Source organism: Hydra viridissima, unplaced genomic scaffold (genome assembly GCF_058129835.1).
Source record: "Hydra viridissima isolate aposymbiotic clone 2 unplaced genomic scaffold, HvirCarnegie_v1 scaffold_1, whole genome shotgun sequence".
Taxonomy (NCBI): domain Eukaryota; kingdom Metazoa; phylum Cnidaria; class Hydrozoa; order Anthoathecata; family Hydridae; genus Hydra; species Hydra viridissima.
In genome coordinates this window covers 14,589,023-14,601,968 of record NW_028324300.1, presented here as the reverse complement: position 1 = coordinate 14,601,968, position 12,946 = coordinate 14,589,023, and the positions used below count along the sequence as shown (strand labels likewise).

At 30.4% G+C, this 12,946-nt stretch overlaps 1 protein-coding gene across 1 annotated transcript; it reads right to left on the bottom strand.

The window, feature by feature from the left end:
- Positions 1–2,802: 2,802 nt before the first annotated feature.
- On the bottom strand, positions 2,803–12,619 carry LOC149893490 (carbohydrate sulfotransferase 11-like). The gene is made up of 4 exons (XM_090067400.1): positions 12,119–12,619; positions 4,266–4,312; positions 3,542–3,781; positions 2,803–3,390 (listed from the first exon to the last, which is right to left on the bottom strand). Exons 1-4 carry the CDS (start codon positions 12,225–12,227, stop codon positions 2,803–2,805), a joined length of 984 nt encoding a protein of 327 aa, XP_089923526.1. The 5' UTR covers positions 12,228–12,619.
- Positions 12,620–12,946: the final 327 nt, after the last annotated feature.

Genomic DNA, 12,946 nt, shown 5'->3' with positions numbered 1-12,946 from the left:
AAATCAAGTTTCATATTGCAAAATCAGGTTTAGTTTTGGAGATACAGACTGAGCTTTCCAGATTAGACATTTCTTTTTGACAGCGAGTGCCAGTGTTTTTGAAGTGCTTGTTCTTCTACAGGTGACGTTCAGCAGGCGTGATTGTGAAATGCTATATATATGAACAGTATTTAATTATATTTCTAAAGTTTTATTCATCGTTGTCACTATTTTTATAAATGCATAAGCTAATTGATTTAAATTTCATAAAAACAGATTGTAAGTGTAAAACAGTCCTAATAGACTGTTAATGATAACTTATAATGGCAAGCAATCCACTATAACATGCATATTTTGAAATAAGACTACCATGCATATTTTCAAATAAGGTTGGGCGACCAAGATAAAAACTTTGCCCCACATATATGCTGCAAAGTCTGTGTAGCCTTAAGGCGCTGGAGTGAGAGCAAAACAAGCCGTCTGTCATTTGATGTACTTGTGGTATGAAGAGAAAGTAAGGATCATGTTACAGACTGCTATTTTTCCATGATCAATTCTCAAGGTAAGATTATTATTACTTATCCTTATATATTATTTTATCGGTTCATGAAAAATCCAAACAAATTTATTGAAATTTTTTCATAACTTACACATAAAGAAGGGTCACTTTTCAAAAAAATTCTAAATTGAAATTAAATTTCCACTTTTTGAATTTTACTTTAAAACTTGTTTTTTTTTTCCAAAATATGTTCACATTTGTCTTCTATCACTTCTGTCTTGATTAATTTCTTTTTCTCTGGATTCACTACAAAATCTTCCTCGTCAAAGTTACTAAGCTGTAAGCATCTGCATCTTGTTATAGATACATTTTTTATAAGACCGATACCAGAAATTGTTAAATATATAAACAAAATAAATTTGGGCCCGATATCTATATTTCTCGTTTGAAACAATATCAGTCTTATTTGGTCTTACTTGTTCTGAGAAATACCGATGCTTTTCACTAGATGAATTAAAACGATACTTTTTCTCCGAATAACTGCAAAATGAGACTTTCCGGTAAAACTTTTGCCCATTAAACGTTTCTTACACATCTAACTATTCCTAAAAGGTTAGTACACCTATTAAGAAAAACTAGTAAAAATATTTCAGTTTGTACTTAAATACATTTAATACATCTCACATATCTAATTTCAATTAAAAGTCTTATAAGAGGAAAAGGTAACAAAACTTGATCAAAAAAGATTTTAAAAAACTTGTGTTATACTTGCGCTAAGTGCTCGTTAACAGCAAAAGCTGTTAAATAATGGCGTGCACATCACAACAAGAAATCTTAATTTAATCCTGTTTTACCATTTTAGTATAAATAAGGTAGCTTGAAAAAATAAAACAGGTTAACTCAATAGAGTGTAAATGTTTTTGTAAAATCTGGGAATTATTTATATATCATAACATTGCATAATTATTTACCACTGTCAGGTAATATTTCAGTTTGCAATTTGTCAATTTTTTTGATGCAAAAAAATCTGCTTTTCTAACTAAACAGAAAGATTTTGAGCCCATCTTGGATTATTTTTGTTTCACCGCAAAACACAATGGAATGACATCGTGGGGGTCATCTGGGAACACTCTAATCCTCACGTTGATGGCGAAAAAAGTTCAGCAAAATTTAACCTTAGCAAAAAACAAATTTAAGACCATAACACGATTGGGTGGAGAAAAAAATCTCAAAAATGCCCATCCAAGAGATTTTCAAGACCATTAAAAAGAAAAAAGTATTCCAAAAACATTAAAAAGTATTGGTAAGTATCACTTGGTGTATCTTTTAACCTGGGAAAAGAAAATATTTTTTAGTTAATGTCATCTAAAAGTCATGATAAAATATTGGTATAGCATTAACCTAGTCTCGTTTTAAAACTGTGGAAAAGTATCGTTATTTCTTGTTTTCGTCTCGTAACTCTTTAAGGAGTTGAAGCTTTTTTAAGTCTTGTTATGTCTCGGTTTAAAAGGTATTAATAATTATCTAGTATCAGAATTGGTATCGGAGTAATAAAATTCCGAGGCACAGATGCTTAATAGCTGAATGTTTCCATTAAGGCTAGAAAAGCTGATGCAGAGCATAACAATATTTTAAACTTGTTCTGGACTGAACTAGGAAACGTTTTGATATGATTTTCCAGTGTTTTTGAATTGCTGAATTAAAAGTTAAGAGTTCAGCTGAAGTGTGCCTTTCTACTCATAATATCCTAAGTTAGAACCGCCATTTTAAATCTTTGTTTATATGTTTATATGATCAAATTATTTACCTTAAGTTAGTGCATTCCCTGCTAAATAATATTTGAGGAATTCAGTTTTAAGTGCAATGTTAGAGATGGAGTCAGAGAGTTCAAAAATGGTAAAACCTCGTTTACGAACAAGTTATAGATCAAAGTAATTTTAGCCATGAAACTCAAATTTATAGTTAAAATATTTTTTTTGAGCTTTATACAAACCCTTATTTCATTTCAAGGAACTTTTTGCAGCAGTGAAAGAGGGCGAAAACGTTCCTTTAAATAGCTTTTACCAAAAAGGTTTTAAATCTCATGCCTAGATTTTAGACTTTAACTGTTTAAAACTTGTTCATTTAAATGATATGATGCTAATAATCAAAATGTATACCAGCCTTTTAGCAAAAAATCCAATAGTTGAGAGGACACTAATCTTTTAACTAAATTAAAGACAACTTTTTACAACTGAACTTCTAAAACAATTTATTTAAAATAAACAAAACTTTTCAGAAAAAAAAAAGGTATTTGGATTTATGTTGCTATTACACCACGAAGCCTAATTTGGTCTTAAACTCAAGAATGGAAGAGTATATCCGAAAGCTAGAAAATCGTCTTCATAAAGCTTATAAAGTTGTTCAATTTCTATCTTAGTTAAATTTGAAATATACTTGCGCATGATGTCGCTGGATTTTGATGAGTAGCGATCACTTGTATTGCGTGGAAAATAAAATTTCTCATTTAAATGTGCATTTTTTAAGATTGCTACAGAGTCTTCAGTTAATGTTTCCATTTTTCCAATGTAGTCATACTTGTGGGAACATGGTGAGCATAATTTTGTCATCAAATCCCAATGTTCATCGAAATCTCTTTTCTTCAAAATATAGTTAACAAACTCCTGGAATGTAATTATAGCTCCTTTATTGTATTCCTCTATACTTAGATTTTTTCGGGACAACTGAAGTATGCTCCAGCCGTATTGTCGTCTGAAAAAAGAGGTGTACGGGTCTTCGAACTTGTTTCTGAATGTTGCTACCAGTCTTTCAAACGGGTGGCGTGTTATAAAAAAGGAATAATACCCCCATTCGCGAAGTTGTTTTTCTGATGCATTGAGATGTTTAAGCATCGGGTATTTTAGTCGATGAATCTAAATGAGAGCAATTACAAGAATTAATGATAACAATCAATATAAAGGAATATCTTTAGATATTATTTTTTTTACCTATTGCTATTGTTTGCAATTTTGTTTTAGTATTTTGGCAATATATGAGTGCATCAACTTTTAAAAAAAAACTGACCTGGTTTTTATCAAAGTTTAAAATCTTTTCATAAATAAAGTTTCCATCAAAGACTTGAAAAAGTCTTTTCCACGTTGTCGAAGCAGCTTTTGGTATAAAGCAATAAAGAAGTTTTGCAGTGTCAGAGTAAATTTTGTATTTGTCATTGATCACAAGTTTCGGTTTTGTCATACAAAATTTAAAAAGTGCTTCTCTTCTAATCTGCTGAGTCAGCATTAACTTTCTTTCAATTTCCATATCCTTAAGAAATATAAAACATTTTTGAAGATTCAAACCTCAGAAAAATGCTAAAAGAGGATTTTAAAATGCTTTCCTAAAAATATCCGAATAAAGATTAGAAGTAGTATAAAATACTTTCCAAACAATAAATTCTTTTATACCAAATATTTATTCTACTATTTTTTGAGTTATAAACTTATTAGTAGAAATAAATAAAATTAGTAAAAAAAAATATCTTTACGTTGCAAATAAAAAATAATAAATTGTATAAATAACGACAATGATAACGTAAAGAAATGTATTTATTGAACAGAGATAAATTCTTACAAAATTTATCTTTTAATGAATAAGGTGGGTATTAAAGGAAAGACATCAGAAATTTCCAAGAAAATTGCAACAAGCAATAACAAAAACATCAAAAAATGCAAACTCTGCCTTAAGAAAGTTAGCAAAAGATCCTACCAAATAAAAAAATGTCATAACCACATAAACTGAACAGAAATACCTTCCCATTAGGATGCTCGTTTTTTTTGACGATGAAATGCATGCAATCTAAAACATAAAGAAAACTTAAAAAATTTTTCATATCACATTGAAATAAGCATAAAAGTTATATTAATATTTATATTCAAAGGTTTAAAAAGAGGTTGTAATTATTAAACATAACTTCAAACAAAAAAAGAAAACAATTTTTATTAAGTATAAAAATATATATAATTACATTAAAACCCTAAAAACATATTTAACAGCATAAATTTGTTTTTTTGGAAAAATTTTCCATAATTACACATTTTTTTGCGTTTTGCGTAACAAGTTTTATAGGATAGGGTTAGGGTTTGGGACCCTGGTAAAAATATTTAGCCTTGTCCAATGATGGTTCTAGAGTGATCCGGAAAGTAGCTTAAGTAAAGATAGAAAGTAGCTTATGTAATGATTTAGAAAGTAAAGTTTGGTGCTCATCACACATCTCAATTTTCCAAAAATTTTTCACTTTCTCAACAATCTCACACGGTTATCATGAAATGCAATATTGCCAACCTAGCTGACCCAAGAATGCCACTTATATGGGGTGATAGTGTACACATACCAGTGTCACCTTGTGCAAATTCTAAAATCTTTTAGGTACGTCTGCAGGAAAAAAATGACTTTGAAGTTACAAAAATGGAAAAAATTTACCTTCTTTTTTGACATAGCAAAACTGCTATAAAATCCATACCATTAGTCATAGACCAATAACATTTGGTGGCAATGCAGCCTATGCCAATACCAAGATTTGGGTAAAGTTTTATTCCAATCCCTGCAGTATAACAAAAGTTAGGGTAGTTTTAGTGTTGATTTTTTGTTGATTTTTTCACTTACAGTGCAAAACCTTTCTGATTATGGCCTATTACAAGCCCCCAGGCCATAATTTGGGTAACACATGTGCTCTAGTTGAATATACCAACAACATTATAAAATAAGGATTTTCATGTTCTTACCAAAATTTTTGGTTTAGGGGGTCAAAACTGTTGTTCTTGATTGAGCCCTATATACAGCATATGCACCTTTTTCTATATAAAACCTTATATGATAGTGCTATTAGTCCCCCATAAGCATTCTTTTAACTAAACCACTACCTTAGAAGTTAGTTGAGACATTTTTACAGATTTTTTGATGAAAATTATAAAAATTCTTGACATTTTTTACTCTAGTAACTTTGCGCTTATTCTACACATGGATTTAGCCCTGAAGATTTGTGAGCAAAGCAAAGAAATGTGTTGAAAACCTTTTGCATGTGATTTTTAACTGGTCAACATGTATTGTGTGTTGAAAAACCCATTTCATACATAAAATCAGCTAAAAATGCCTAGAATTTCCTTAGTGCTTTGTTTTCAAAATCATTATCAAATGTACAAGCTGTAAAGTTCAATAAATTTACACTAACAGTGAATTAATTTCTAAAATTTATTCAATTCTATTCATTTCTTGTGAAATCTTGACACTCTTTAATTTATTTAACATGACATTTAAAGCACTGGTCAGTTTATTATTCTTAAAATGAATATTTTTTTCTTCTCTATCATAAGATATACTTAAATTTAATTTCAAAGTTTTAAGTGTTTTAATTTTAGTCTTGATCCATTTTTGTTTTAACAATGATTAGAAAAAAAAAAAAAGGATTTTGCAAAAGAGGAATTAACAATATCAACCCATCATGAAGTGAATAAGAGCGTACATGATTAACTTGATTTTTGCTTTGGTTTTGTACGCAGTGACGTACATATCATAAAAACTTAAAATCACAACAATACTTTGTTTTTGTAGTACTGAAATGAAACGTTTGTAGGAATATCCAAAATTGTTAAACCTTTCACTTGAAAATCGTTGTAAGTGGTAAAAAATTTTGTATTTCATTTTTATAATATAGAAATTGTTAGGCTGAAGTGATAGGATTGATTTAGGTATATATGTAGCTCTACTTGCAGCAATATGTTATTTATTTGAAATACACCTGCTTGAGTCAATGTGACGTATATGTTAGTGTGTTAAATTCAAAATATTAAAGATGGCAGGATTCTAAAGATTATCATAATCTTGAAATCCAATCAAAAAAAATCTAGGCATCTCTTACGATGACATTACAGAGAGTCCACTAGTAATGTTAATAATGAAATAAAATTGCCAGGAATCTTAATATTTGTCAATCATGTTCTTCAATTTCATATTATGGCTAAATTTGTTTAGGTACACAGCTACAATCCACTGACTCCTTAAGATGCCAAATCAGGCAAGAAACCATGAACAGAACAGAAAGTGTATTTGCATACTCTGCCTCCAAAAATGTGGCCGACAGATGACTGCTTTTCAGGCTAACAGAGTTTGTCGCATTTACCAGACAACTCTTAATATGTGTGACTCTTATGTGCCTCAAGGTCTTTGTGAATCATGCAGAATTGCCTTAAGACGAAAAGAGGAAGGCAAGGATGTTGCTTTGCCAAAGTTGTTTGATTTCAAATCTATCCGAGTCAGAGCTAAAACACGTTGTCATGTCTGTGACTGTTAGATTTGCATAATTGGCCAGTCTAGGTTTTAAGAAAAAGCCTTGTGAACCTTGTGAAAAAATGAAAGTGAGTCAAATGCCAGCTGTGAAATACCTGCCTCAGCTCATTAGGTAAGGGATTACCACATCATTGTTCACAGTTAAAGTTCAGGGAAAATATACAGAAATTGTCTACATTAGGTGCCAAAGCTGCAGAACAGATAGCATCCAATGTGATTGAAAAGAAGGTAGCATCTCCAAAAGCCACAATTCGTTTGGCAAAAGCATCTGGAGGTCATCCACTTCCTGTTACTCCAGGTACAGTATCAGCAAACATTAATTACAATATTATAAATTTGTAAGTGATTAGTTATAAAAGGATATTTTTTGTAATTTTTGTTTGCTGGAGGTAATGAATGCAAATTTTCTATAGGGTCAAGTGCAGCAAGATTAAATTCTGCCACATCAACATTGACAACCCAAGATCTCATCAATGTACAAATTAACACTGGCCTCTCCAACAATGGGATCAAAAAATAGTGAAAACTGTTCATCAGTCATCTGACAGGGAGTTGGTTGAGCCCAACTTTTATGACAATTTTCAAATGGCTGGTCAACAACTGAAGGAGTTTTTTACTTTTACAGACTTAAAAACCACAGATTCCAATGGTTGTGACATAACCTATGTTGTTGTTCATTGCAAAGATTTGTCTGTTCTGGATAATCAAATCATTCAGTATAGAGAAACTCCAGGTGTCTACTTTGTTAAATTAGGCATTGATGGAGGCAAAGTTTTCCTCAAGTTTTGTGTCATTGTTATTTATTGAGAGTTCCACAGAACAAGATAAATTGAACTCACCACCTCAAAGGCGGTGAGTTCGACTTTTGCTGCTCTGGACTTTTGAGATCCAGAGCAGCAAAAGCAGCTAGTGTGAAAAGACAAATTCTTGTGGCAGTCTCTGAAGATTTGCCAGAAACTTCTTCTAATTCTCAAAAGTTCTGGTCACTCATCCATGATTATTGTATGTGACTTGAAAGTTGCCAGCATTTTTTGTGGACTTCAAACACACTCAAGCATGCTTCCTTGTTGTTGGTGTGATATTGACTCAAAGAACCTTGCTTGCAGAGCTGTCATTGAAGCTTTCAAAAAAGTTTAATTTGCTTGTGAATTCATGTTTTAGAAATATACTAGAAAAGGATTTTTCTTTCAAGATTGATCAATTTAAAGCCACATATTTGGCAATCCAACTTGGAAGCATCACGCACAAAATCCACACAGTATTCCACTACATTAAGTACTTTGTAAACATGAAACAATTGCCCTTAGGACAATTCAGTGAACAAGCTGTTGAGACCGTACTCAAGATTTTCACCTGCATTGGTCATGATACAAGAGAGATAAAACCCACCCTGAATACAAAGAAAGGCTGTTCAGTTGTCTTGTGGATTTGAATAGCAAACTCCTTTAGAAAATTATCAAAAATTTTTATCCATTCAGCTTCATTTTAATAGATTAATATTACTTGTTAGAAGAGAATTTAAGCTCATAAGTAACCCTATATGATGAATTATAGTCAATTTCAAAAAAATAGATAAAACTTGTGCCAATCTTATGTCAAAGTTTAGTGCCATTTAAGAATAATAAACTGACCAGTGCTTTAAATGTCATGTTAAATAAATTAAAGAGTGTCAAGATTTCACAAGAAATGAATAGAATTGAATAAATTTTAGAAATTAATTCACTGTTAGTGTAAATTTATTGAACTTTACAGCTTGTACATTTGATAATGATTTTGAAAACAAAGCACTAAGGAAATTCTAGGCATTTTTAGCTGATTTTATGTATGAAATGGGTTTTTCAACACACAATACATGTTGACCAGTTAAAAATCACATGCAAAAGGTTTTCAACACATTTCTTTGCTTTGCTCACAAATCTTCAGGGCTAAATCCATGTGTAGAATAAGCGCAAAGTTACTAGAGTAAAAAATGTCAAGAATTTTTATAATTTTCATCAAAAAATCTGTAAAAATGTCTCAACTAACTTCTAAGGTAGTGGTTTAGTTAAAAGAATGCTTATGGGGGACTAATAGCACTATCATATAAGGTTTTATATAGAAAAAGGTGCATATGCTGTATATAGGGCTCAATCAAGAACAACAGTTTTGACCCCCTAAACCAAAAATTTTGGTAAGAACATGAAAATCCTTATTTTATAATGTTGTTGGTATATTCAACTAGAGCACATGTGTTACCCAAATTATGGCCTGGGGGCTTGTAATAGGCCATAATCAGAAAGGTTTTGCACTGTAAGTGAAAAAATCAACAAAAAATCAACACTAAAACTACCCTAACTTTTGTTATACTGCAGGGATTGGAATAAAACTTTACCCAAATCTTGGTATTGGCATAGGCTGCATTGCCACCAAATGTTATTGGTCTATGACTAATGGTATGGATTTTATAGCAGTTTTGCTATGTCAAAAAAGAAGGTAAATTTTTTCCATTTTTGTAACTTCAAAGTCATTTTTTTCCTGCAGACGTACCTAAAAGATTTTAGAATTTGCACAAGGTGACACTGGTATGTGTACACTATCACCCCATATAAGTGGCATTCTTGGGTCAGCTAGGTTGGCAATATTGCATTTCATGATAACCGTGCTCATCAAAGTTTGGACTTCTTTGGTTCCTAGAAAATATTTGTAATACTTCCTTAAAGATTTTTACGCTTCCCATTCAACTTTACTTAAATTTTCATCGATTTGGTTTCTTTTATTAATTTCTTATAATGAAAATTCCTTCTTTCAACTTAGCTTCCGATAGAGCTGAAAAAATTTTTTTTATGTGTTTAATGCCATATCCAACTTTATTCAGCGCCTTCGTAAATTGTTTCGTCATGCTCAATTTTATGTTTAGGGGACAGTAAAACATTTATTGAGGACTAAATATTTTCGCACCACATTTTGTTCAGTCCACAATTTTAGTTTATTTATAGATTGAGCATTTTTTCCGTTTTAAAAACATTATTACGAAAATCTAGTAGTTTTTTTTAAAGTATGACAATTGCCCATTGTTTGTATTTCTTTTTTATTTCTTGAATACATTCTAAAGCTCTGAAAAAAAGCCTCTTTTTGGTTTTCTATTAATTTCAACTTTTTTAATTGTCAAATTTTCGAAAGCAAAAAGTGCTTTTATATCATGACGCTTTTGAAATTCGCAAAACCCTTTATTCAAAAGAAAATAATTTCAAATTAATTAGTCTATCCCAAAAGGCTATTCATATCTAGACGTCATGTTAATCTAATTATTTTAAAAAAAACTAAATAACTTAACTAAACTCTTATGAATTTAAGTTTGGTATAGATCGTTAAAAAGCCATCTTGATTAACATAGAGCAATTATGGAGCATTAATATGGGCCATTCAAAGGCCAAGTCGATTAACTGTTTTGAAGTAATTGTCTACACTTTCCACTTAACGCAAAATTTTAGGTGTTTTTAAGTGCATTTTAAGCGAGACACTTTCAGCGATATACTTTATCGGGAAAAAAAGTAAAGTTTTCACTCAAAACTCCCTTCATCCTTCACGTCATCCCTTTTGTATAATGAAGATTTGAATGTAAAAATATAAAATTGAAAACCTTTGCTATTTGTATAATTACAATATGGCAACCAAACTAAAGAAAAATAATCAAGAATGTACACTTAGCCAAAATATACCTAAAAATATCAAAAAAGTATTGCTGTCATGGACTTTAAATTAAGAGTTAAACTACGTTTTCTCGAAAACATCGCAACTTCCAACTGCCGATTCTCGCACACTTAACTTAAAACAAACGCGAAGAATGCGAGAATTATTAGTAGGATGCAACTGTCAAATATTTTATTACATTATATATATATATATATATATATATATATATATATATATATATATATATATATATATATATATATATATATATATTCAATAAGAATTCTTATACTGTTTTTGTTTACATTTATTGTAAAAGCTGTAAAAATCTCAAAAAAAAATTAAATAAACGTTGGTTAAAGTGCGTAATTAAACTGTTGTTAATTGACTTATGATTACCAACCTAAATATTATTTTAAATAAAAGATTCCGCTTCAAAAATTATTTACGAATAAAGATTTCACAAGTTTAATTGCAATTAATCGCTTTTGCGAAGAACTCAACCAAAATACCTTAAGCAATTCAATTCAACCAATAAATATTATTTGAATTCATTTTTTTATTTTAATTTTCCGCCTCGAAAAATGGTTTAACGGTTTAGTGCTTTGTCAAAATACCAACAAATCCAATCGTATATCGATCGTATATCAATCGTATATCGATCGCATATGCAATGGTAATAGACATAAGTGAGATTGGGATAACCTTTTTGCAAATTAAATACCGAACGATAAATTTTTCAAACATTTTATAAATAAATCAATCCTGCTGACAACTGAAACGAACTTTTCAAACGGTATAAAACGGTATTAAACGGTATAAAGCTCTCGCATAAGAAACACTACGAAGTTCGTAAAAACGTAAAAATAATTATACTGCGAAAATATCTTTATGATTAAAAAACTATGAAAACTCTTCGAGATTAAAAAAACAAAATCACAATTACTTAACTACCAATGCTTTTTAAAACAACGACAAAATTGTTGAAAAGTTTTTACAAAGATTTTGATTTTGTGAAATACGAGAAAGTTTTCGTAAATAATGTTTTTTAACATCAAACTCTGGAGTCAAAAGTTAAGGCGTGCGAGATAAGAAAAATTTAAGTATTTTTCTTAAAAAAAAATCACTTTTACTAAACTTCTCTGGGATTTTTAGGGTTTTCTTTGTAAACATAAAACTAATACGGTTTTCATTAAAAGTAAAATCCCAAGTAACTTTAGTCATATTTAGAACCCATGGCTTAATGTGTTTTTCTCTTCAATCTGCAGCTACAAAGGTTTACCTGCGTTATTTAGCTGTCATGACAACGTGCTTTGGAGAAGGAATTTAAAAAGTCTTTTCGTTTCTCAATTCAAAAGATTGACAACAGAGGTTGCACAAATAGGCCTCTTTCAAACCTGACGGGAACGTATTTTTGTATGGTTAGAATGCACTCTCAATTTCTTCGACCCAGTAAAATATTCTAGGGATGTTAAATCGATAAGGCAGAAGACATGTGAGACACTTTAACATCAGCGTATTTTAAGAGTACTTTTTTAAATGGCTTAATAGGATTATAAAGACTTTAAAAATGAGAGAACTTTAAAGAAACAAAAGGGTTTTCTGAAGAAATTTTAAAAAACAACTGCTTTAATAAAAAAAACTTACTTTGAAACAAATCAGCAGCTGTCACTGAACTGTAATTTAAAACTTGACAAAACATTGCAGCCGCCACGAAAGTCGCAAAAACGATCCATAAAAAAGACTTTATTCTCATTTGATAATTTATCAATCGTACTTTTTGGGCTGAGTGCTACTAACAAAGGTGACTTCTGCTGGTCAAACTTAGTTTTAAGTCCAGAAAAACTCTGTTAAACTAAAGTTCTGATATAAAAGAGCGAAAAAAACAGTAGGATAAAGAAATGTTCGGAGAACGACGATTCCCACGTTCAATAGAAATTTTTTTGATTTCTCTCTTCGGGTATACTCCTTTTGTTTCCTTATATTTCTATATAGTTTTTGTACATTTGATGATAGTTTTTAAAATGCTTTAGCAGTCACATAACACTGGTCATACTAATCGTACAACACCGATATAGCAATACTACTATAATGTTTATTATTTTAAATATAAACTCCTAAACATACATGCATCTGAATGATGTTACATTTATGATTAAAAACGGTTTATGAGTGAAATAACAACTACTTAAATCTTTGGTTTGTAAAATCACGTGGTTTAATGAACAGCGGCTAATTGGCGTTTGATAATTGGCGTTTTTAATTGGTGGTTTTAGGATGAGTATTTTGCACTTAAAATTATTCGAGCTTTCTCTTTAAAAAGTTAAACGTATTTCGAAAATCCGATATCGGATAATTTACAATAAAAGCTAAACTAAAAATGCGGAAAAAGCTATATTTTACATTTAAAGATTCGAAATTATTTAAAAAATGTTAAATAAATTTCACCACCTGCGCATTCATTATCAAAACTAT

Coding starts and splice junctions, on each gene's coding strand:
- LOC149893490 (XM_090067400.1), bottom strand. CDS start 12,227: ATGAGAATAAAGTCTTTTTTATGGATCGTTTTTGCGACTTTCGTGGCG. Junction 4,313..12,118: donor AGCTGCTGATTTGTTTCAAA/GTAAGTTTTTTT, acceptor TTTATGTTTTAG/ATTGCATGCATTTCATCGTC. Junction 3,391..3,541: donor TAAACTTTGATAAAAACCAG/GTCAGTTTTTTT, acceptor GCTCTCATTTAG/ATTCATCGACTAAAATACCC.